Source organism: Lactuca virosa, chromosome 7 (assembly GCF_052849685.1).
Source record: "Lactuca virosa cultivar CGN04683 chromosome 7, Lactuca_virosa_CGN04683_v6, whole genome shotgun sequence".
NCBI classification, from domain to species: Eukaryota; Viridiplantae; Streptophyta; class Magnoliopsida; order Asterales; family Asteraceae; genus Lactuca; species Lactuca virosa.
This window is the reverse complement of record NC_136432.1, coordinates 9,164,624-9,191,237: the sequence shown is the minus strand read 5'-3', so window position 1 is coordinate 9,191,237 and position 26,614 is coordinate 9,164,624. Positions and strand designations below refer to the sequence as shown.

The window sequence follows — 26,614 nt, the reverse complement described above, 5'->3', positions numbered from 1 at the left end:
ATGGTGCACATACAACCCTAAATACCTTGGATCTATGTTTTCACTAATTATACATGCAAATGGTTTCCAAGGCATTAAACCTATAACTAGCATGCATTTTCATATACCAAATAAGATACTAGTTAGAGTAACATACCTTTTGTGTTGTAGCTTGATCCCATGGAGCTTAAGAGCCGAGTGCCTCAAGTGTGACACCTCAAATGGTTCACACAACACCAACAACAACTTCGAATAACTTGAGAGAAAAGGTCCTTATGCTCAAAATCGGCTAACCCTCTCGTATGAACTCTTTTTCCTTTGGCCGATTTCTTGAGCCATGGGGTCCTTATATATTGTGGCTATTAGGGTTACACTATGTAACTCATGTCTTTCCATATTCTTCATGCTCCATGGATTAAAACCTCCATGGAGTATCCATGGGTTACTCCATGGGTTTAGCCTAACATGAAGAACTATGGATCATAAGCCCACATATATAAGAATGAATGATTTACACAATCAATACCCATATATTTAATTAGTGTCTTTTGATCACAGAATTAATTCCAAATTAATTCTTGATCAATACTAATTAAATAATATGATTTCATATTAATATATTAGAACTTATAATATATTAATAAATCATAAATATCTTTTTCTCACAAAAGTCTATCCAAATCGTTGCGATGCCATGCAACCCAAATGGACCATGCTAAGTCGGGTCGAATACATACCAATAATAGTTATGAGCTTAGACATCTAATCCAACACCAGGGTGATACCTTCAGCAAGACCATGTCGCCAACTTGGAACTCCAACTCATATCGATGCTTGTCGGCGTAACTCTTCTACCGACTCTGAGTTGTCTGAAGTCTCTGCCTAATCTGATGAATAAGCTCTGAAGTCTGAAGGACTACCTCAGTCCTTCCTGTGACTCTATGACCAATCTTTCCCCAACAAATTGGGGTACAACACTTTCTCCCGTAGAGGAGCTAGAATGGCGGCGCACCGATATTGGAGTGATAGTTGTTGTTGTAAGAAAACTCAGATTGTTTAGTGTAGTCAAGGATATGACTGCGAGATTCTGTATCATCCCGAGAAAGTGAATTTGGTCGCTGACGCTTTGAGACGCAAGGCGGCTAGTACTTATGTTGGGAGTTTATGTATGAGGATTTCTATCGATTCGCCACTTCTAGATTTGATCAGGGAGGCTCAGCCTGAGAAGGTCAATAAGGAAAATTGGAAGCAAGAGAGAATCAGGGGTGAAATTGACAGGTTTTCTGCCGACAGTTGTGGACTTCTGACCCGGTGCGGTCGGGTTTGGGTTCTAGATTTTGGTGGGGTCAGGCAGACCGTGATAGAGGAGGCACATAAGTCGAAAATTTCAATGCACCCTGGAGCCACAAAAATGTATCGGGATTTGAGACTTAGTTACTAGTGGCAATGTATGAAGAGGGAGATAACCTGGTATGTACAGAGGTGCATGACCTGTCGAATGGTCAAGGCCGAGCACCAGAGGCCACACGACAAGTTACAACCTTTGGAGGTTCCCATGTGAAAATGGGAACAGATCACCATTGATTTTATTACCAAATCACCTAGGACAACTAAGTGATTTGGTGCGATATGAGTCATTGTGGATCGTCTGACCAAGAGTGCCCGAGAAATTGGCCGATGTTTATGTACGCGAGATCGTCGCTCGGCATGGTATTCCAGTCTCCATTGTATCTGATCGGGATGTTCAGTTTACTTCACGATTTTGGCAGAGGTTCTACGAGGAACTGGGTACGAGATTGCACTTCAACACCACCTATCATCCGCAGACTGACGGCCAGAGCGAGTGGATTATCCAGACGCTCGAGGATATGTTGAGAGCCTGTGTCATAGATTTCGGTGGGAGTTGGGACTCCAACCTTCCCCTGGTGGAGTTTTCATACAATAACAACTATCATTCTAGCATTGGTGCGCTGCCTTTTGAGTTTCTTTACGGGAGGAAGTGTCGTACACCCGTTTGTTGGGAGGAGGTCGGTCACAGGGTTATGGGGAAGACCGAGGTAGCCCTTCATACGACAGAGCTTATTCAACAAATCTTGCAAAGGTTACAAACAACTCGGAGTTGGCAGACGAGTTATGCCGATAGGCGTCGATTTGAGTTAGAATTTCAGGTTGGCGATATGGTTTTACTAAATGTATCACCCTATAAGGGCGTAATATGCTGCAGGAAGAGGGGCAAGTTGGGGCCCCGATTTATTGGGTCGTTTTGAGTAGTGGCCAGGGTAGGCAGGGTAACCTATCGAATGGATCTGCCTGCGGAGCTTAGTCATATTCATAACATTTTTCATGTTTCTCAGCTACGAAAGTGTATATTTGATTATTCAGCAGTGTTTCCTTTGGACGACATACAGTTTGATGAGCGCTTGAACTATGTTGAGAGACCGATGACAATTTTAAATAAGAATATGAAGGCATTGTGCAACAAGGTGGTTTCGTTGGTCAAGGTTCAGTGGCATCATCAGAAGGGTTCCGAATGGACTTGGGAACCCGAGGTTGAGATGTGGGAGCACTACCCCGAGTTAGTCGCAACACTTGGATCCCGAGGTAATTCAAATTCCAAATTTTTTGTAGCATTTTAAGGTTTGCCACGACGTGGGGGAGACACCATGACGTGGCACATCAAAAAGCATTGCGTGTTCATTTAAGCCGCCACAGTATGGCAGCTGGAAAATGACAAAACCCTATTTTCGGGTTTTGCTCCCTATTTAAAGGAACGAGGAGGCTAGAGTTTGCTCACCCTCAGCCTCCATCAGCCTCTTTGAGACCTGAGAAAACCCTAATTCCCTCCTCCTTTGTTTAAACCTTGTTTTGGTGTTCTTTAAAGCCATTAAAGGAAGAAAGAAGAAAAAGTGAGCTAAGATTCAGCAAGCAAGTCCTCATCCTTTGTTGTAGCATTCTTCTAGACCTTTGTAAGTGTCCAAGACTCGATTTTTATCATGATAGGTTGTTAGATCTTGATTTTTGTCCCTAAATCTTCATGTTCTCGATTGTTAGGCGGTGAGATCTCATAAAGTTTGCAACTTTATGAATCTACAGGCCATTTAGGGCATTTGGTGCTTTGGATCTGGATTAGTAATGAGTTTTAGTATTATGCATGAATTTTTTGTCAAAAACCCTCATTTTGACCTAATAAGAGTCCAATACATGCATTGGACATGCATGTATGGAAAGTAAGGGTTTTTATGTTGTTTTATGATGCTAGAAACATTTCTGGAAGTGTTGGACTAGAAGTCTCTAAGATTAAGTGCTTAATGAATTAAGTTAATTTCTGTTTTGCCCTTTTTGGATAAGGGAGTGGAATCCTTACCTCGTGGAGGGTCTAATGGGATAAAGTTGGAAACTTTATCCATTTAGACCATAATATGGGCCAAATCTGAGCTTTGGAGCCCTTAGAATCGAAGAAAACGGCTTAACCCATTAAGCTGTTAGGAACCCATTACCCACGACGTGGCCTTAGCTCACCACGATGTGGCGACTGGGCTAAGACTCGACTATTTTGTAATTTAGTGGCCACGGCGTGGCGATCAAGTGGAGGTTGACTTTTGACCGTTGACTTTGACTAAGTTTGACTTTGGGCTATTTTGGGTATTTTAAATAGTAGATTGAGATTTGGGTCCTTGTTTATTGTATAGGTGACCTATAGAGACAGTGCTTAGAGCAGTTATCGATTCAACTATATGTTAGACTGGTAGACATGGTGTGAGTCGGTGGCAATCCAGTCGGGAGACTGTGGGCCAGGGGCAATCCAGTCGGGAGACTGTGGGCCAATGGGCAATCTAGTCGGGAGAGTGTAGGCCAGGGTATTCCAGTTGGGAGACTGTGGACCCAACATGCAATATGTGTATCTGTTTGGGTTGTGTGTAGTACTTTGGGGAAACTCACTAAGCTTTGACTTATAGTTTGATTTTATGGTTTCAGGTACTTCAGAGGACAGAGGCAAAGCGAATGCCTAATTATGCACATCATCCTGGATTTTTATATGATATACGATTTTGGAATACTCTGATATGTGGTTGTGACTTTTGGAATCTTGTTTTTGTAAAACTTATGAATTTTGAATGGTTTTAAGAATTGAAATTTTTTGTCATGATTTTGGGATGTTACACAACGATTACAATTTTTATTGATTAAAATGACAACGAACACCGTCATTGCCATTGCCACGTCTAACTAATAGCCTATTATAGTATTTTTTTTTTCTCAAACCACAATTTCAACTACATATATTCTACCGATTAAAATGACAATGTCACAAAAACACTATGACATTGTTGATGGTTGTCGGTTATTGTTTGAGAAAAATGATTACAATAGGGTTTTAGTTAGATGTGGCTAGGGGAATGACTGTGTTCGTTATCATTTTAATCGATAAAAATCGTAATCGTTGATATTATAAATCAAAATAAAATGTTGGTTATACAAAGTTTAGTGACCTAAAGAACAAGTTTTGTGTTATTGGTTGTCATTTTAAGTCATTTTCCCTTATATATAATATTTTTTGTGGCATTAACCTAGAGGAATTGTTAAAAATTTAATTTATTTGGAGACTATATTTTTTCATAATTTATTTATTTATGAGTCGTTTCTAAATTTCTCTAAATAAGTGACTTCAAATGTCATTAACTGCATTAACAGCTTAACATGGGAGTTGGGACGGGTCGATAACCATTATTATTCTTCTCGCAAATTCGTTCAATCCGACCAAGTTTTCTGGGCGAAGACGATGACTCTTCTGCTACAAAATCTCCCGTCAGTGCGTTCATCTGCTCCTCCCCTTCACTACACAAGATCCCACTCTGTTGTGTGTGGTGTATCAAGTAGTAACACTGATAAACCTAGAACCAGACCCAAAATAACCAGAATCAAAGTCAAAGAACCTGACGACTACCATTCAACTGTCAAAGCTCTCAACTCCAAAGGCCGTATCCCTCGGAAAGCCCTTGGACAGGTGATTTTCTTAAATTTTGGGTATATTTTGCTATGCATTTTTTGTGCTTGCAAAGAATGGTTTATTAGACTGCTGTCGCCCACTAAAACGACGGAAATTATGTTAGAAACATAGTTTTTTGTTATGTTAGAGCTAATTTCGATACGCGTTTTCAGTTTCTTTGGGTGAATAAGTACGTGATGTGCATTTATTTTTTGTGGGAATTTCGTCGAACAGTTGGTGGGTTGTGTTGATTGTAGTAGAAAAGCTACATTTTGAATCTTTGAAATCGAATGGCTAGCTACCCAAGATACGAAATGCTTTGATTAAAGCTCTTGTAGGAAATTTTAAGCACAAATCCTTTCTTTTCTGACAGGCATTGATTGCATTAGTTACAATGGTGAAGCTCTTGTAAGATAAGATTCTTAAACGTCATTGAGTTTTAGAACAAGTTATGACAAGGTGAACGTAGTTGAGAGTTATTAGTATAAGGAAATCAATCTGAAAACTGTTTGGGTTTACACCAAAGTGTCAGCCTTCGGTTCTCTATAGTATTTTAAAATGGAGAGAGTGATAGTTAATAGTTAAGTAGTTGTTAATGTTTTGTTTATATGCAGCATTACATGGTAAACAATGAAGTAAATGAGCAGCTTGTTGATGCTGCGAATGTGGGTGATGGTGATGTGGTGCTTGAAATCGGTCCAGGAACCGGTTCTCTCACCAATGTTCTTGTTGAATCTGGTGCAACTATTCTCGCGATTGAAAAGGTTTTTCCTTTTTGATCTTTTAATCACATAATAAAGTAACATTTCAATATCTCATTTTTCATCTTTGTAATGTGTAGGATCCTTACATGGCTGCACTTGTAACAGAACGCTTTGCAAGTACACACCGTGTGAAGGTAACAAACACATTTATTTACTTATGTTTGTTTTTTTTTTCTTAAATAAGTTAAACTCTACCTTAATGTTCACATTTGTTGAAGGTGATACAAGAAGATTTTACTAGATGCCACCTCAGATCACATTTGTCATCATTCATGGGAAGTGATTCCTCAGATTCAAAGCCATACGCAAAGGTCAAAAACTTGTTCTCTATGCTTGAATACATTCTATACTCTCCTTGTGGGTTTTTTTTTGACAAAATAAGTTGTTGTTTTTACAGGTAGTTGCGAATATACCATTTAATATAAGTAGTGATGTAGTTAAACAACTTCTTCCAATGGGCGATGTCTTCTCAGAAGTGGTCTTATTACTCCAGGTTTGTGTTTTTCTTTCATGTCAAAATGTCCACTTGTCATTATTGTGTTAATAAGTTCTTCAGACTTATAATAGAGAAGATGTTTTTTTTCTGGTATGATTTTGTCATCTTTGTGATTGAATTGAACAGGAGGAAGCTGCTTTGCGCATGGTGGACGCATCCTTGAGGACATCCGAGTATCGACCCATCAATATCTTCATAAACTTCTATTCAGGTAACACATATGAAACCAAAATAAAAAGGAGAACATTGACCTAATTTTGGAGATTTTAGGGTGGAATACGTTTTCATCTTTTTTTTTTCCTGCAGATCCTGAATATAAATTTAAGGTCCCAAGAGAAAACTTCTTTCCTCAACCCAAAGTAAGCAATCTTTTGACTCTATTTAGTTACTTATTAAGTAATTAATAAGAAACCATCACTCTACAAAATCATACACAGTATTTTCAAAGGTTACAGCTATTATGTACTACACACACAATTTTACAAGGAGTAGATAATCAATAGTCAGTCGCCATATAACAAGATTCATTATTGGTAATAATAACATTCTTTTATATTTATAGGTGGATGCAGCTGTTGTTGTGTTTAGACTGAAGCAAGAAGTAGATTATCCCCAAGTTTCATCAACCAAGACCTTCTTTTCAATGGTTTCTACTTGTCAATTTGTTCATTTTTCCACTACTCAAATGATATCATAAAGGGTCCCATTCTCTTGATCTAAAATCAAGATTGGACCTGAAAAATGTGGTATATGATTATTATTAGATGTTGTGGGTCCATGAAAAAAACTTGATCAAGATCCTCAATCAATAGTCTGATCAAATATATTCTCATACGTCATAAATGTGGTATTTTTAGGTTAATTCTGCATTCAATGGGAAGCGTAAGATGTTGCGTAAATCACTCCAACACATAACATCATCCCTTGAGATTGAGGAAGCACTTGTAAATATTGGTCTCCCAGCTACTGTAACTATTCTCTTCTTGCTATCTTTTGTTTTTGGGAGAAATTTTTAGAAAAGTCCGTATATTCTAAGGATCTATTTTGTCTTTTTCTGTTAAAATAACAACTTTATCGTTAATGAGCCCAGAATATAGTGACTTACTTTTCTGGAAATTTCCATTTTTTTAATCCCAAAACAATTTTTTTTTTACACAAGGATTGTTTATTAATGCAGTCAAGGCCAGAAGAACTCACACCAGAAGATTTTGTAAAGTTGCATAATTTGATCGAGTATTCATAACAGGATATCTTTTGAGTATATGTAGGAAAATTGTACTTAGAAAGTATTCTCATCTGTGAAGAATGCAGTGTTAGAAATGGTATTGTATAAGTGTTTCTTAACTTTCAAAAAACCATAGTTGAGATTTGACCATTCTTATTGTAAAAAAGAAGCTGTTGTAAGTTGTAACCATCCATGTATTGTTTGTTTGAGACTTAATAATATGGCTTAAACATTAGCCATATATCTTTCTTTAAAATCTGATATTTGCATTTGAACAGTTGAACTTGTAGTTTTTCCAATCATTATTATCATTGTCATCATCTATAATAATTTTAGGGAAAATGACTTGTAAGGGTAACGAAGTATCAGAATTGTACGAAAAAAAAATACTATTGAACTCTTTTTTTGTACACATATTGCCAACCAGCGATAATGTTTGTACGTGTATGACCATTAAAATTCATATTTGTTCAAAAAATATCATTACGTTACCGGTAATAGTAGGTCACCAGCAGTGGCTGACCTGAATTTTACTGCTTATTATGTATACATTATACCATTAAATTATTTTTTTGTACAAATTATATTTTGTACACATTTTACCATTAAACTTTTTTGTGCATATTTTACCATTAATCTTATATAATTTATTTAAAAAAATATCATTTAAAAAAATACATATTGTTACATAAAAATAGGTTTTCCACCACCTATTGTGACTCCCTGATTTTGTAAGGTTTGGGGGAGAGAGTTTGCTTTTGACAATGATACTAAGCACTCACTTTTACAACTGCATCGTATATTTATGTTGGTCATAGATCGATTGAAACTCACAAGGTTTAAACTTGAGACTTCCCTCTCAAGTGCCCAAGAAATACTCAACTATTCATTATTTTGGCTAAAGTTTAATAAACTTAACATTATAAGTTATTTCTTATCGGTAAACAACGAAATAATTTCAATGCACTTTTCTAATCATCAACCTTAATCAAGAAGGGGGAGGGGGGATTCGAAATCTAATATAATGGATAATAGAGTATTTATATATTTATACATTTAAATGTATTAAACTTCAACTAAAATAATGGATAATTGAGTATTTAATAATATATACTACATGACCAGCATATGGTTTTCAAATCTCAAAAGATGTATTTATACATTGAAATATCTATTTATACATTAAAAAACACATATTTATAATAAATATATTTTATATGTATGTAAAAATACATATTTATACATAGAAATACTTTGTGGTTACTTGTAAAAATACTTTATACTTATATAATAATATTAAATTGTCATCTTGGTGGCTTGCCGAGTAAAGTTTGTACACTCTAGCGGGAAGTCTCAAGTTCAAACCTTGTGGTTTCAATCGGATGTATGACTAACATAAATGTAAGATGTTGTAAAATGAAGTGCTTAGTATCATTGTTAAAAGCAAATCCTCTCTCCAAAACCTTACAAAATCTGGGAGTCACAATAGGTGACAGAAAACCCATTTTTATGTAATAATATGTATTTTTTGAAATGATATTTCTTTTGAATAAATTATATAAGATTAATGGTAAAATATGTACACAAAAATTAATAGTAAAATGTGTACAAAAAAAATTAATTGTATAATATGTACAAAAGAAAAAATTAATGATATAATTTGTATATAATAAATAGTAAAATCCACGTCAGCAACCACATGGTTTGCCACGTGGATGGTGACCTACTATTACTGGTAACGTAATAGTATTTTTTGAACAAATGTGAAGTTAATTGTCATACATATACAAACGTTATAGTTGGTTGGCGATATGTGTACAAAAAAAAGTTCAATGGTATTTTTTCTACAATTCTTATACTTTCTTACCCTTACAAGTCATTCTCCCGTAATTTTACAACCAATACACCTTGGTTTGAAATAATTCGTTGGTTAACATTGGTAAACCTATTTTAACATGTAAGAACACAGTTGTACAATGTGCTATCCATCATGTAGCATATTCCCAAATTATGTGTTCGCATAGCTAAAAAAGTTTTGTAATACACTCTTCAAGCTTGAATAACTGGAAAAAAATAGAACAATTTCGATTCTAATATGACTATAAAATATATAAATCAAATTTTGTAGTGATTGCGTACATAGTAGCATGTTTACCGGCTCCAAATACTCAGTTTTAATGGAAAAGGTAACGAATCAAACCTAAATCGTTGAGGATTCAACAATGGAACTGATAAATCAGATCCAAAGCTCTCAATTTGGTTATATGAGGATCGTAATCAATTCCAACCCTAGCCGATTCACTTTCATACTCCAACAACCGCTTCTGCTCCCCAGCGGCCAACCACGTCGGCGATAACGGCCGTTTTGGCCGCTTGTTCTTCTGAACAAAGCAATTTTTCATCCGTTCCTCCACCGAATCAATCATAGCCATCTTCGAATCCTCCTCCCTTGCTCCACTCACCGTTTGTTGCTCCTCATCGGCAACTTCCATCGGCGCATCATCACCATCAGTTACATCTGCAGAGGGTTTTGCGGCGTGAGAGAGGAAGAGAGAGAGCTGGCGGTGAGCGGCGTGGAGGGAGGCGTAGATTTTTGCAGATTCTGTAGCGGTGGATGAAAGCTGTTTTGCCATTATGGTTGCCTTCTCTAAAGCATTCACAAGATCCGTCGCCAATTCCATCTCCATCTCCATATTCGACAAAAGTTAATTCCAGCAAGTTCAACTTAGAATTGATGGAAGTTGTGGTGTCGACGCAGTGGGGTGGGCTGCCGGCAGGTTAAACGGTGTATTTATTTGAACTATATTCACATATAAATCAAAACATTAATTAAGTAAATTACAAATTTAATCATTGTGGTGTTGCTCAATTTGTAGTTCTAGTCCAGATAGTTTCAAGGATTGTAATATCAGAAAAAAAATATAATTTAGATAAAATTGTAAGAATGGTCCTCTGGTTTGGTGGAAATTGCCAATTTAGGCAAAAAAAAGTTTAGACTAGCACTCATGGTCAAAAGATTTTCATTTTATTGTCACTTTGATCCAATTTGTAATGACAGTTTTACCCTTAGTTTTTGTTTTTTTTATTTATTTAAATACTTTTATATTTAAAAGAAAGATAAAAAAGAAAATACACTTCTCTCTCTCTCTCTTAACATTTTATGAATTCCAACATTTAAAACACACATACATATTCATAAACACTCAAAAACACTTTCTACCACCACCACCACCACCGTCGGCTACCGGTCTCTGCCATCACGACCATCACCAACCACCACAATCCACAACCATTCATACATGGCACCACCATCAGAAAACTCAATCGATATCTCTTTCTCTGTATCTTTCTCTTATCTCCCCGATCTATTTAAGAACGGTGGTGGATCTTCATAGCATAGATGGTTTCACAGTGGATCATCATATCATCGACGGCGAGGGATTTCAGATCGAAGCTCCCACAACAAAAACCTAACCCTAAAGTTTCAGGCGGCGACACATAGATCGAAGCCAGGGTTTGTAGTGGTGGCGGTGACGACTTTGTCAATCTCCTTCTCTCATAAAAATCTGAGGTGGAACGCCATCTCTCTTACAGATTGGGTTTCAGATTAACTGAAGAACCTGTGCAACGATTTTTCGTTTTGATTTTGGAGATTTTGCTTCAACTGAATGTGAACTCATGGATTTGGTTTGACCCCTTTTCACTTCTGTCACTGACCCTTTCATTTTTTGGTGTATCATCTGGTTTAGATGTCGATAAATGGAACAATCTTGGAATTTGGTGCCTGAACAAGACGAGGGTGAGGATTGAAAGCAAGGTTTCGTCGATGATGAGGGTTGAGGGAACTGGGTGGCCTGAATGATAACAGCCTTTGAGGCAGAGTTTTCGGACTTATGGTTTGAACAGGTAGTGATGGTGATGGCAGTGTTAGGGCAACGGTGGTGCTATTGAAATGGTGAAGACGTTTATTGTGGTGGGCTCTCCCGATGGTCGAAATGGTAGCTTTGGAGCAGATGTGGTGGTAGTTGCAGGTTTGAAGGATAAAGACTAAAGGATGAAGGTTGTTTGACAAAGATCCAATCAATATATTTTTCAGATTGGGATTCAGGGTAGAAAAATCAAGAAAGGATGGGGAAGACGGTGGGGGAGGAGAGAGAGAGAGAGAGAGAGAGAGAGAGAGAGAGAGAGAGAGAAAGATGTATTTTCATTTTTGGTCGACATATTTAAGTGTGCCGGGATTTCCGCCAAGAAAGAGGCTCGTGTTAATTTCTTGACTGACCCAACAGAAGGAAGGTCAACCCTTAGACTGACTGATGTTTTGATTTTTGGATGGGTTGGAGGGAAGCATGCATGCGTGGACCTTACAGGGGTATCCCCTCTCGTAGGCTTGAGAGCCGAGGGTTTCACGGCGGGATAGGCTGCATTAAAAGTTGTCACATGCAAGGTCACCAAACATGAGAAATCGTGCACGAAAAATCAACACGTGTTCATACCATTTGCATTTGATACGTTTGGTTTTCTTGCGTCGGATGCATTGGAGCTTCTTAGTAGAGTACAACGGATCATGCATATCAATGTTATATCCCCTAGACCTGTAAATGTAGTCTTCAATAGAATTAGGTTTGCCATATAAAAAGGCTTTGCGGCGTAACTTGTTGCATGTTTGCCTTCTCATTTGTTGTACGATGATAACTAAGGTGTTGAATTTAGTGTATTTGAAAGATTTTGAATATGAAAAATATTATATCATATATATTTTTCTTTTAAATGTAAAAGTACTTAAATAATTAAAAAAACAAAAACAAAAACCAAGGGTAAAATTGTCATTACAAAAAAATTTAAAGTAAATTGGACTAAAGTGGTAATAAAATGAAAACCTTTGGACCATGAGTGCTAGTCCAAACCTTTTTGGCCCAAAGTGGTAATTTCGACCTAACCATAAGGGCCATTCTTGCAATTTTGTCTTTTAACAATAAAGTACAATTTTGAGTCAGTATTGGTAGGGGTGTTCGTTTGGATGGATCGGTTTGATCCGATCCAATCAAGTGAATCCAAATTGATTTTGGTTTTCAAAACATGGATCCAAATAGTCCAAACTAAATTCAAATCTAATCTGATCCGATCCAATTACAATTCGGTTGGATCGGTTTTTATAATTCGGTTTTCAAAAACCGAAACATTTTAAAATGACATATAATAATAATATTATCCAACTTTACACAAGAAGCGAAAACAAATTATTTAGTTGTGATTTGAAACTTATAAACAATTACTAAGAAGATATATTATAGTTAAATATTTTATAGATAGAAAACTTTTTAGAGAAAATGCATTTTAATGTTTTTTTTATTGGGTGAAACGTTTTAAACTTATTTGAAAAAATAAATTACAAAATTAATAAATAACAATAGATATATCTTATAAATAAATAAATAATAAATGTTTATTTGGTTTTTTTGGACTATTCGGTTCTTATTTTATAAACCAAAACCAATCCAAAATAATAATTCGGTTTTGTTGAAAACCAATCCAATGATCCGAATATTCGAACCAAATAGTCCAATCCAAATTGTCCAATTGGACAATTCGGTTTTATCCAAATAATGAACGACCCTAAGTATTGGACCTGAAATCAGTTTTTGTCCGCCCGGTTAGTATTATAAAGCTCCGCTGGTTACCACCGGTTCAGGTATATATATTATTGCTATTTTTATTTGTTTTTTATACCACCTAAATTTTACTTTTTAATAGTTCAAAAAAAGGCCTAGCAAAGAACATGTTTTCAAGGTGCGATTGACCGATTACAATTACAAATAGGCCATGATGCAAAACTTAGCAATTCAAATGGTCAAGACTACACATGGCACAGAACAAGATCTAAAGTCTCGGTAAATTTTTATTCTCAATATTCAATAACTAGTTATAAGACTCGTATGTTATATGAGTTAGATAAAACAAAAATTAAATAAGAAGATTTAAACAAAAATTTATTTAAATTTGAAAGTTTAGATTTAAAATTTAAAAATTAAAATTTGAATTTAAAAGGAAACATATTAAATACTATATAAGTTGTAATATTGTAAATTATTGGTTATTTTCAATTAAGACAATTATTAATTGAGGTGTAATATGATGTGTTAATTAAGAAAATATAAAAAAAAAATGAGAAAATCACAAATGGAAAAAACATTTATTCAAAAATACCAAAAAAGGACATGTGTCAAAGTTAATGAGAGTGACATGTGGCAAAAATATTTTCATTTATTAGTTAGGATGAAATCCTTTCAGGAACATAAACATACTTAAATGGAAAATAAAATCACCCTAAAAAAAACAGGAAAGTAACTAAAATACTCTTAGGATTTCGATCAGAGATATACTCCATAAATAAAAATAATCTTCTAATAAAAATCTTTATTCTTTAAATAAATAAAGAAATAAACTAAAACGAGGACTAATCAACCAATATGAGGCTGTGATTGGATGCCCCTGCATCATCTTCCCCGCTTTGGAAAAGACTCTCCTTCGAGTCTGCTACAGCATCCATACCCCCTTCAAATGGTGATAAATCATCCACATTAAAGGCAGCTGAAACATTATAATCTCCATCAACACGCGACTTCAACTTCCCAAAACAACCAATCGGAAAATGTTCTTTTCGAAGATGAATCCATACCAGATCACCCTCATTGTACACGACTTGCTTCCTATGCTTGTTGGCGCAACTCTGGTACCTAACATTATGTTTAATGATCTGATCACGTACCTTTTGGTGTAGATTCTTAATCCGCTGGGAATGATTTTCCGCCTCAACTCTAACATGGTCAATAAGGTGAATGGGCGATAAATCAAGCAGAGTGAGTGGATTTCGCCCATAAACTATCATGAATGGACTTCACCCAATTGCGTGATTGGCAAAACGGTTATATACAAACTCAGCCTGAGCAAGGATGAGCTCCCACTGCTTGGGGTTGTCCCCAATAAGGCTTCACAACAAGTTCCCTAGACTCCTATTTGTCACTTCTGTTTGGCTATCCGTTTGTGGGTGGTGACAACTGCTAAATTGTAACCTTTGAGCATATGCTTTTCCAAAGTATGCGCCAAAAATGGCTAACGAACTTCAAGTTACGATATGAAGTTATAGTCATGGGAACTCCATGGAGCTTGACAATTTCAGAAAAATATAGCCTTGCAATTTGACTAGCGTCATAGGTCATGGCACAAAATGAGCCATGTTAGAGAATCTGTTAACAACTACAATAACGGAATCTTTATGTCTTTGAGTTCAAGGTAAATCCAAGACAAAGTCCAAACTAACGTCCTCCCAAGGAGCATCGGGAATGGGTAACGGGGTGTACAAACTCGCATTGGTGTGGTGGGTTTTAGCCACATGACACACGCCACAACGTGCGATCACACGGGAAACATCTTGTGCCATCTTCGGCCAATAAAAAGGATCATGGATTAAATTTAAAGTCTTGTCCCTCCCAAAGTGACCCACAAGACCTCCAACATGGCTCTCCAAAATAATTGAGTCTCGTAGGGAACTCACGGGGACACACAAACGAGCACCATTGAAGAGATAACCGTCATGTTTTGAAAAATATTGAAGATGTTCATTTTGATAGTTGTTCCAAGTAGTTCTGAAGTCGGGATCATCCTGGTATAATTCTCGAAAAGTGTTAAAGCCTCGTACCTGGATTTTCATCTCAGAAGTGAGCACGTGTCGTCGACTTAGTGCATCAACAACAGTATTTGACGATCCCGCTTTGTGTCGAATGACAAAAGAATAAGCTTGCAAGAACTCGACCCATTTAGCATGGCGAGGGTTGAGTTTTTGTTGCCCTGGATGTAGTTTGAGCACTTCATGACCAGAATACAAAATGAACTCATTGGCTAACAAGTAATGGCACCAATATTCCAAATTCCAAACCATGGCATAAAACTCCTTATCGTACGTAGAATATTTGTGACACGTTTCGTTGAACTTTTCACTAAAAAAGCAATTGGTTTCTGATTTTGGCTTAGCACTCCACCTATTCTGATACCTAAGGCATCACATTCAACCTGAAATAGTTTGTTAAATTTAGGAAAAGCTAAAACATCAGCATGTGTGACTTTTCGTTTTAACTTATCAAACGCATTCCGAGCCTATTTCATCCAATAGAACTTTCCGCCTTCATACATTCCATCATAGGGTCAATGATACTACTAAAATTCCATATGAAACGCCAATAGAATGAGGCTAACCCATGAAAACTACAAATGTCATGAGTCGTAATGGGTGTAAGCCAGCTTGTGATGGCTTCAACTGTAACACCCCAACTTTATAAAACTGTTACAAACTTATTTTTGTCACAAAAACACAACGAATAGTCATGTATACAAAATTTATTTTACAAAAGTCCATAAGTGTTTATAATTCTTACAATATTTTTGGGTTTTACAAACTGAATACAAAACCATAGTTGAGCTGAATATCTTACATGAGGCCTTAGACTTTTATTTTGTAACTAGTATTTATTTCTTACCTGAAGCTTCTTCTTACTTGAGTTTTTGACACAATAATATTCATATTCTCATTTGTAAATATGTTTAATTTATATACATGCATGAGGCCTTAGACTTTTATTTTGTAACTAGTATTTATTTCTTACCTGAAGCTTCTTCTTACTTGAGTTTTTGACACAATAATATTCATATTCTCATTTGTAAATATGTTTAATTTATATACATGCAATGCTATGCATGAAATGTATACAACAAAACAATATACTGACAGTTTACTCCGTTTTGTCACACTAGCATGATATATCACTCTAGCGTGGTATTTGCCCAAGATAGGAAGAACAAATCAACCTATAATAGCAAAAGACATCTACTTCGCGAAGGGAGGTACCACCCCAGTAGAGTCTTAATCCCATTTCTGGACCTGTACTCAACTTTTATGCAGTCACATTCAATGTATGCATGGGCACTACTTTTCTTTTGACTTCTCAAACACACAATTGCCATGATGCACTTTTATATAAATTTTTATATAAAAGTTATAATTGTTTTTCCCTATCTCATTTTTATAATAATTATAATAAAAATATCTATTAAATCATGTATTATATACAAAATACTCAAATAACCTTGAAAACTTATTTTTATTCAAATACAACTGCCATATATTCCAAACGGGAAAAAAGTCGTCAAGTACTCACCTTGGTAGTTAGGTTAACTAACTACAAAATTCCCAGCTAGTTGTTCGCTATTTTGGTTGCTTTCCTAACAATTATCGGTAAAATATTCGTATTAAATTTCATATAATGTTTAAACCCATATTTCTTTTATTTATCCTAATGACACCCTGTATAAATTTTTAGTGTCATTTATAAATATTTCAAGAGTTCCATAAAATATACAAGTATTTTGTCATTAATATTGTCGGATTTGAGTGCTTTCACCAAATCACGTGACAACAATATAGGGACTTATATTTTTAATACCAGGTCATTTCGGTATACGATCCACGATTGTCTTGGATTGTATCCGTTATTATATATAATACTGATAAATTGCTTTAATGCAAAATAATCTAAGTATTACTTACTCTATAAGTATTTATGAAGAAACTCCGCTATCTGCACCTCGATTGACCTTCATATTTATATGCGTATATGGTTGTATTATACTGTATATATTTATTTAGGAAGGTGTATGGTGGGTAAGGTATTTGTTCCTAAGAAATGTTGGGTGACCGGAACTCAAGCTACGCAAGAATTTCTTCAGAATTCATTTCTATATAATCTTCAAAGTTTTCAATAATTGTCCATGCACTTGTTCGGTGCAGTTTGACGCAATTATTCGATGATTCAAGTGGGCCCCACCTATCCCTTCTCGAAGGAAATTGAGCTGGAAACGTTTTGGAACCGTCCACGCGCCGCCACTCGCCGGCGGAGTGGTCGGTGGTCGGCTGCCGTCAGTGTTGTGTTTTTTTCCTGTTTTTCGGTCAACTTCAAACGTCTGTAACATCTTCATACGAACTCCGTTTTACCCGACTCTTTTTGCGTTATTTAGTATGTCATGATATCTTTCAAATGATATATTGTTTGCTCAATTTGGATGTCGGGAAGTAAGTCTTCCAAGCCTTCAAACTTGGCATATTAACTAATGTTGTTATTTTCTAAAAATAACGATTTTACTCCCGGTTATTCCGAGAACGTTTCCGGCCATTCGGAACTATTCTTTAGCTATTATAGATGAATGTAAACTTTTAAAATCCATCATCTCGTATCTGGTTCGGTTTTAAACTCAGTTTTAGTTATCAACATTTTCTTAACAAATTTAACTTTTTATCAACTTCTCGCGTTCACGGTGGTATCTTCTTCGTACAAACTTCAATCTACTTGATTCTTGTTTCTATCTTTTCTTCTTCATCTTAACTTCATGTTAAGTTCAAGTATCATTTCAATTGATCATATATCGTCATAGTTATTTAGCCCGAAACTTTAGCATTTTACAATTTACATTTTATACTTAGAAATATTCTAATTGTTCATTTTTACCATATTTTTCTTGAAACTTTGAGTACTAATATCTAATTACTAAGACTTCGGTTTTGGAAAATTCTTTTTGGGTTACATACTTTGTAATCCCCTCTTTACACTACAACTTGCAACTCGTAACCGATCATCCTGTAATTTATTTTATACGGTTCCAAAGTAGAGAACTTTGTATTTTTGAATTTTCCATATTTCATATATTTTTACATTGTAGTTTACTTTTTGCTTATACTGAGTTTCATACATAACTCGATTCAATTTTTATTATACATTCATTTCTACATACTTTCCACATGTATACATTTTACATTCATTATTTCGTTTTATATGCAAATTTTACATTTTACATTCATTATTTCGTTTTATATGCTAATTTTATAATCCCAAATATTCGCACGATTTTTGGGATGTTACATCAACCTTCGATTCGTCCATCCTTATTCCATCGCCCGAAACAAAATAACCAAGAAAGATAACCCCGTTAGTAAGAAAATAGCACATCTTTCCGTTAGCATACAATTTCTGTTCCTTCGAGACCGTAAAAACCTGTCGAAGGTGTGTTACATGTTGTTCCGTATAAAAATCAATATGTCATCGAAATAAATAACAACAAAACGTCTTATAAAGGGTTTAAAACATGGTTCATCATGCACATAAACTTGCTTGGTGCGTTTGATAAGCCAAAGGGCATTACCAAACACTCGTATAATCTGTCACGTGTCTTAAAAGCGGTTTTCTACTCATCATCGGGTCGCATGTGAATCTGTTGATATCCGCTTCGTAATCGGTCTTGGAGAAAACTGTTGAGCTATGCAATTGACCGATCAAGTCATCGAAACGAGGGATAGGGAATCAATATTTAATAGTTATTTTATTGACAACTCAAATATCAATGCACATACGAAAAGTGCCTCCCTGTTTCAGAACTAGCAAAGCTGGAACAGAACACATACTCATACTCTCACGTATTAAGCCTTTTTTCAAGTAGTTTGTTGACTTGTCGCTGTAACTTTTCAAATTCTTTCGAGTTCATGCGATAGGCGGGTTTGTTTGGGATGTCGAATCCTCATCTCCTCTGCCTTGCACTTAATTGCAGGCATTTAAAGATTCCAACCGACTAAAATCAATGCAAGAGAAATATTCAGCTCTTATCTCAAACAACACATGGATTTTGGTTCCACGACCATAACGTGCCAATGTTATTAATTGCATTTGGCTCTTTAAAAAGAAACTTAATGCAGATGGATCTTTGTCTCGCTATAAAGCACGACTTGTTGCTAATGGTAGAATCCAGAGACCTGACATTGACTGCGACAAAACTTTCAGCCCGGTTATCAAACCAACCACCATTCACACTGTTCTCATGGTCACTCATAAGTGGCCAATTCGTTAACTTGATGTGAAGAATGTTTTTCTTCATTGTCATTTATAGGAGACGGTTTACATGTAGCAGCCACCTGGCTTTCAGGATCATTCCAGGCCGGATCATGTCTGTCTTCTTTAGAAATCCATATATGGTCTAAGCAAGCTCCACATGCATGGTTTCAGCGGTTCACTATGTTTATTACTAGCCTTGGTTTTACTAACAAGTGTGATTCTTCTTTATTTATTTATAGGCAGGGATCTCATGTTGCATACTTGTTATTATATGTGGATGGTATTATCCTTATAGACTCGTCTCCTCCACTTATGTCCACCATTACGTCAGTTTTAGCTACTGAGTTTGCTATGACTGGTCTTGGAGATCTTCATTACTTCTTGGGTGTCTCCGCTACCAGAACTACAGATGGCCTTTTTTTGTCTCAAAAAAAATATGCAAATGAAATTCTTGATCGTGCCTCTATGACCAACTGCAAACCGGCTTTAACTCCAATGGATCTGTTAAGACCTCACATTATATCGTAGTCTTGTGGGAGCACTTCAGTATTTCACGTTTACTTGCCCAGACAATACCTATGCAATTCAGCATATCTGTCTATACATGCATGATCCCCATGAGCCTTATTTCACAGCTCTTAAACGCATCTTACATTACATTTGTGAGACCTCAGATCCTGGTATTAAGATCTTCAGTTCTCCATATCGTGACATTATTGCTGACTGGGTTGGCTGCCCGGTCACCAGACGCTCTATGTCTGGTTACTGTGTTTTGTTGGGACACAACCTCCTATCCTGGTCATCCAAACGTCAGAATACTGCATCTCACTCCAGTGCCGAGACTGAATATTGCGGGGTCGCAAATGCTGTTGCAGAAACTTGTTGGATCCGCAACGTACTTCTTGAGTTACACTATTCTCCACAACGTGCTACTATTGTGTATTGTGATAATGTGATTGTGTTTATGTCTGCTAACCCCACCAACAGACTAAACATATGGAGATTGACATTCACTTTGTTAGAGACAAAGTCGTTACTGGCCACGTTCGTGTTCTTCATGTTCATTCTAAATATTGGATTTTCTTGGGTACACATTACAATTACAAACACGTTATAAGTACAAAATACACATACTCTCGGTCTTGGGATTTAAGACTGCATGACTTTTATAAGGAAATACTCGATTTGGGAATTAACAACATTTCAAATACTCGATTTGGAAATAACTTTTTATGGTATAGAAGTAATTCATCGGGAAATAACTTTTTATGGTAAAAGTAATGCATCGGTAATAATCGGTATCCAATCTAACCTAACATCCTAAACTGTTCTGGATTCAACAATGGAACTGATAGATTAGATCTAAAGCCCTCAATTTCGTTAAAAATGAGGATCGTAATCAACTTCAGCCCTAGCCGATTCACTTTCGTACTCCAACCACCGCCTCTTCTCCCCAGCGGCCAACGACGTCGGCGATAACGGCCGTTTTGGCCGCTTGTTCTTCTGAACAAAGCAAATTTTCATCCGTTCCTCCACCAAATCAATCAAAGTCATCTTCGAATCCTCCTCCCTCGCTCCATCAACCACTTGTTGCTCTTCGTCGGCAACTTCCATCAGCGCATCATCACCATCAGTTACATCCACAGAGGGTTGTGCGGTGTGAGCGAGGAAGAGAGAGAGCTGGCGGTGAGCAGCGTGGAGGGAGGCGTAGATATTTCCAGAGCCTGTGGCGGTGGCGGTGGCGGTTGGTGGAAGCTGCTTTGCCATTAGGGTTGCCTTCTCCAAAGCCGTCACCAGGTCCGCCGCCATCTCCATATCTAACAAAAGCTAATACAGAGAAGTTCGACTTTAATCAACGGTGGTGCCGTCCATGGAGGACATGGTACACGTTTTTATTGCATCTTTATATATTTAAAATACAAAATTAAACTCTAATTAGAAAATTACAAAATCCGTCCTTGTGTGTTGCTCAAATTTAATGTTTTAGTCGAATAGTTTCAGTTATTGCAATATCAGTCGAAAATAATTTTAAATTAACAACGAAGTCCAAGTGTGACTTGGTCATGCATCCCATGGGTTTTTTTGGTTATTTACACACAATCTGTAATAACACAACATATCGAAATTCTAAACATTACTAACATCAAACCCATAAGACAAAAACCCCAAACCTTGCTTTTGCTTTGCTTGATGCTTGCTTTTGCTTTACTAGATACTTGATGCTTGATACTTTAGTTGATACTTTTGGTTTTGGATCGATTGCATTATTGGTTTCCTTTCCACTGCTGAAATCTCCCTCCTGAGAATCACATATTGGCTTCTTTCTTTCCTTCTCTCTCACACAGAACAGTAAAAATGGCTCAAGCTTTAGTCAGTATGACTGCCGAAGCGATACTGAAAAAGGTATTGTCTTTAGCTGCTGCCGAAATTGCGATTGCTTGGGGTTACGAAGAAAAGCTGACCACCCTTCACGCTACCTTGGACCTGATTCGTGCCAAGTTACGTGATGCAGAGAGACAAAAGGGAACAGAGGCAGTGATGGTGTGGCTGAAACAGCTCACACATGTGGTCAATGAAGCCGATGATGTGTTGGACGAGATTCATTATGAAATGTTGAGGCGTGAGGTGAAGAAACGAGGTATGATGCCGTCTCCTCCATGGTTGAAAAGGTTTGCATTTCGTAGAGAAATGGGACATAAAATCGAAAACATTTGTAGAAAGTTGGTTGAGATCAATAAACAAGCAAACGATTTGGGACTACAAAATGAACAACCTGCTGGCCCTGTTCCAGATACTCTCAATCGGGAGACCGATCCATATTTGGACGAGGAATTCAAAATTTTTGGGAGGGAAAATGATGAACTGCGTATCATACAACTTTTAACCCAATCAAGAAAAGAAGAAACACTTACTATTGTTCCCATTGTGGGAATGGGCGGGGTTGGGAAAACCACTTTGGCCAAGTCAATCTACAATAATCCAAAAATCGAGCATCATTTTGATGTTCGAGCTTGGCTTTGTGTGTCGGTTAAGGTTGATGTTAACACTCTTCTTGCAAAGATCTATGAATCTCTTGCCAGAGAGGAATGTAAGTCACAAATGAGGGTCAATTTAATTACAGATCTTCGAAACAAGTTGGGATCTAAAAGATATTTGCTTGTCCTAGATGATGTGTGGGACGAAGAGCGGGCACATTGGGATGATTTCAGGAGTTGTATGCTAAAAGTAAATGCAGAGAGTGGAAGTGGCATTCTTGTCACTACACGGAATCTTGGAATCGGAACCAAGGCCATGAGTGAGGATTTCCATGCTTTGCAAACTCTTTCCGATGATTGGTGTTGGTCCATCTTTAGAGAAAGAGCCTTTCTTGCAGGCCGATCACCATTGCCAGAATTGGAGGAGATAGGGCATGAAATTGTGAAAAAGTGTCGTGGTTTGCCTTTGTTGGTAAACATAATAGGAGGCATGTTGCGAAATTACAATACTGACAAAGAGAAGTGGTTGTCCATCCAAGATAGCAAAGTTTGGGATCTAGAAGATGAAGGGGACAGAGTCCAAAATAGCTTGAAACTCAGCTTTGATAACTTGCCCAGTTCTATCATTAAACAATGCTTTGCATATTGTTGCATGTTTAAGAAGGATAAGGTCATGCGAAGGGAAGAACTTATACGACTATGGATGGCTGTAGGGTTGGTTCAAGCGGATGAGAGGAGAAACAAGGAGGCAGAGGATGTGGGAAATGATATATTCCAAATCTTGGTTAGCAGCTCGTTGTTCCAAGATGTTAAAATGGATGAGTATGGTTATGTCACTGGTTGTATGCATGATCTGGTGCATGATCTTTCGTTATCACTTTCCAAACATGAAAACTTATGTTTGGTGGATCCAACAAGTGATGATGATATTGCACGTATCCCTCGGGTTAAACATCTCGCAATGTGTCGATTTCAGGAGGATGGTATCTACCTAACTTTTAGAAAGATGAATTCTATAGTCTTCAAAGAGGATATGACAAATAGGACTATGCATACATTGATATTCAGGGGTACAATTGAGAAAAACATTTCATTGCAACGTTTCAAGTGCTTGAGGGTACTAAAATTCAGGGCATGTGCACTGAAAAAGATCAATGATTCAGTTGGAGAGTTGGTGCATCTTAGGTATCTTGATTTGTCATATACCAAAATCAAAGTTCTTCCGAAATCTATTGGTAAACTTTACCATTTGCAAACTCTGAAGCTGTCTGGCTGTTTTCTAAAGCAATTGCCTCAAAGCATAAGCAAGTTGATAAGTCTGCGACATTTGATGTATACAGGATATTTGATACTTCTAGGGCACAAGCCCATACGTAACGTGGGACGATTGACTTCTCTAAGAACATTGCCTGATTTTAGAGTGGGTCGAGAGAAAAGATGTCATATTTCAGAGCTAGGTCCTTTGAAGCACCTTGCTGGAGAGCTTCATATTAGCAATCTCGAAAATATTAGCGGCAAAGAAGATGCTGCCAAGGCAGATATATGTGGAAAGAAAAATTTATGCCAGGTTTATTTTCGTTGGAGTGAGCACAGAGTTGTCAATCAAAATGACAAAGATGTATTGGAAGGCCTGCAACCCCATGGAAATTTACGAAGCTTGTCAATTATAAACTTTTACAATGACAGTTTTCCGGAATGGGTGACTAAGATGGCAACCAACATTGAAGGGAAATGGACACCCCTTCACAAGCTTGTGAAGATCGAATTATCTGGATGTAGCAGCTGCGCCTATCTTCCAGTGCTCGAGCACCTACCACTTCTTCGGGATCTTGAGTTGGAGGATATGGACAACATGACATGCTTAAGCAGTTGTTTAGGCCAAGGTGACAATTTTAGTACTGGATCAATGAAGCCTCTGTCTCCATCGTTGAGATCCCTCCAACTATCACACATGAGAAGACTGGAAAAGTGGATAGATGCAGCAACAACCAGCTCAACAGTGTTATCACCCGTTCTCGAGAAGTTGCACATTAAACATTGCCGAAAGATTATTCACTTAGATGAATGTCATCCCCACCCTCTTGTTTCCTTAGACATATACGACTGCTACAATCTGGTGTCCATTAAGAGTATACAAGGCCTTACATCTCTCGAGTTTTTAAGCATTCGGGATTGTCCTAGTCTTTTAGAAATCCCCTATATGCAGAACTTCGAGCATCATCCTTTAAAGGCTCTGAGCATTGTCAATTGCAAGAAACTGACTTCCTTGCCTTGTAAATTATTCGACTGTTTTTCCTTCTTAAACAGGTTGACACTTGGTCCATTCTCAAAGGAGCTCCATTCTTTCCCAAGTCTCCAAGGCATTGAGAAGTTGAGGAACCACCTTCGATCATTTTACTTGTATGGTTGGGTTCATTGGGAGTCGATACCAGAAGAGATAAAACACCTCACTTCACTCACTGAGTTACACATAACGGAGTTCGGAATGCGAGAATTGCCTATATGGTTAACCAACATGTCATCTATCCGAGTTATAAACTTCGTTAAGTGCACGGGGTTAAATAAAGAAACGCTTAAACACAAAGCGCCACGGGAAGCACGTTTAGTCTTTTTAGATTATAAAGCTGTGTAAATAGAGAGATATGTATAAACCAAAATGCAATTCCTAAATATATCAAACGCAACCACTTCGCCACAAGTTCTTGCTTGTGATGTGGTAAGATGACCTTTTTTATCATCATGTTTTTGTGATACTTTTTCCAACTTATGGATGTTCATGAAACTGACTTAAACAAACTTTTGATGTTTGTAAATAATACAATCTATATATGCTTTTTTGAAACAAATCAACTGTCCTTCTACATCTTTATCTGACTCTAGTAATACTTTTGGTGTTTTTAGATAAATGTTATTCGAGTCTTGAATGGATGTAATTGAGTGCTACCAAATGGTGTGTTTTTCATGTTTGTAAATGAATACTGATATGCTATGCTATTATTTTCTGCAGATAAATACTAATGTGCTATATATCTGTTGTTTGTAGATATAGGGAATAGTGTGGCTATAATTGGAACTGGCAGTGGTCAGGCTTAGTATCTACTCATTTGCTTAAAAAGAATGGCATATGTATGTACTTTGGCATGTCTTTCTTTTTTTGAGTTGCATTTTATATCTTAAATTTTGAACGCCCACTAATAGTATTTTTTATTCCTTGTCTTATCATTTGCAGCTCAGTATTCACCCATGATGAAGTTTTTATGGCAAAGAGTTCCAGTACTGAAGAAGCGTTATGATTTTTTCTTTTCTGTTTAGTTTATGTCATGTTGTTGAGTAATGCTCAAATATTTATGATGGTTAAAGTAATACCATAGAGGATAAACATCTCCCCTATTCTTGAATCCTGGTTGCTTTGGCATCACCTTAAAGATGACACATATCAAGTTCCCACCACCATATACAGGGAACAAAAATAGGTATCACTCAATATCTCACACTTGTCTATCATAAAACAATCAAATGAACTTTGTTGTAACTTGTAAATGGGAAACTAATTCTCTTCCACACACAAAAAGCATAAACTACGCACGAGAGTCCGTCGTAGGGGACAAAATACAAACAGTTATGCAGCTTGAGAGCTTAATGTGGATGTTTAGGATCCGAGATCTGATATCTCTGAGGATCCGGTTAAGGTAAAAATACAAAAAATATACAAGACTCCATCAGTCACATCTTAAAGTAAAGCTCCAAGATTTTTCACTAATCTTTTCAACTGTTGAGTATGAATCCACAGAAATGTTGAGTGTGAATCCACAGAAATGTTGAGTGTGAATCCACAGAAAAGCTGGTCAAAAATGGCAGGAACAATGTGAAGTTGTGAAGCCACAATTGTTGAATGAAGACCCAGTTGTGTTTTTTGACTACTTCTGATTTCCATCTCTATATAAGAGATTATTCTGTATTTGTAAAACTTGTATCTAGTGTAACACAGAAAGAGTGCAGATTAGCACCAAGAAATGTAAATTCCTAGTTACCGGTGGACGTAGGTCAGAGAAGGACCGAACCACGTTAAATCCCTCATGTTCATCTTTGTGTTCTTGTTTTTCGTGAGCTGTGTGTGTGTTTAGAGTCGTGTGTTAAGTGTCTCGATCCTAACAAGTGGTATCAGAGCAAGGTTGTAGCTCCAGAAGGTGATTTTAAGTTTTTGGTCGAAATTTATTTTTCGTCAAAAACGATTTTGGTGTATACCGTTGGAAAGGTCTCG

At 36.8% G+C, this 26,614-nt stretch overlaps 4 protein-coding genes across 4 annotated transcripts; 2 read left to right on the top strand and 2 right to left on the bottom strand.

Moving 5' to 3' along the window:
- Positions 1–4,651: 4,651 nt before the first annotated feature.
- On the top strand, positions 4,652–7,728 carry PFC1 (Ribosomal RNA adenine dimethylase family protein). Its single transcript, XM_079058808.1, has 10 exons — positions 4,652–4,984; positions 5,581–5,730; positions 5,808–5,864; positions 5,949–6,041; positions 6,128–6,223; positions 6,353–6,437; positions 6,533–6,585; positions 6,789–6,872; positions 7,084–7,194; positions 7,404–7,728. The coding sequence occupies exons 1-10, from the start codon at positions 4,760–4,762 to the stop codon at positions 7,467–7,469; spliced, it is 1,020 nt and encodes a 339-aa protein (XP_078914934.1). The 5' UTR covers positions 4,652–4,759; the 3' UTR covers positions 7,470–7,728.
- Positions 7,729–9,667: 1,939 nt separating this feature from the next.
- On the bottom strand, positions 9,668–10,144 carry LOC145126381 (uncharacterized). Its single transcript, XM_079061759.1, has one exon. It carries the CDS (start codon positions 10,142–10,144, stop codon positions 9,668–9,670), a length of 477 nt encoding a protein of 158 aa, XP_078917885.1.
- A 10,283-nt stretch (positions 10,145–20,427) lies between these two features.
- LOC145126056 (uncharacterized) lies at positions 20,428–21,250 on the bottom strand. The gene has a single exon (XM_079061453.1). It carries the CDS (start codon positions 21,191–21,193, stop codon positions 20,759–20,761), a length of 435 nt encoding a protein of 144 aa, XP_078917579.1. The 5' UTR covers positions 21,194–21,250; the 3' UTR covers positions 20,428–20,758.
- Positions 21,251–21,601: 351 nt separating this feature from the next.
- On the top strand, positions 21,602–25,878 carry LOC145126054 (putative disease resistance protein RGA3). Its single transcript, XM_079061452.1, has 3 exons — positions 21,602–25,069; positions 25,397–25,479; positions 25,583–25,878. Exon 1 carries the CDS (start codon positions 21,734–21,736, stop codon positions 24,983–24,985), a length of 3,252 nt encoding a protein of 1,083 aa, XP_078917578.1. The 5' UTR covers positions 21,602–21,733; the 3' UTR covers positions 24,986–25,069; positions 25,397–25,479; positions 25,583–25,878.
- The last annotated feature ends 736 nt before the right edge of the window (positions 25,879–26,614 follow it).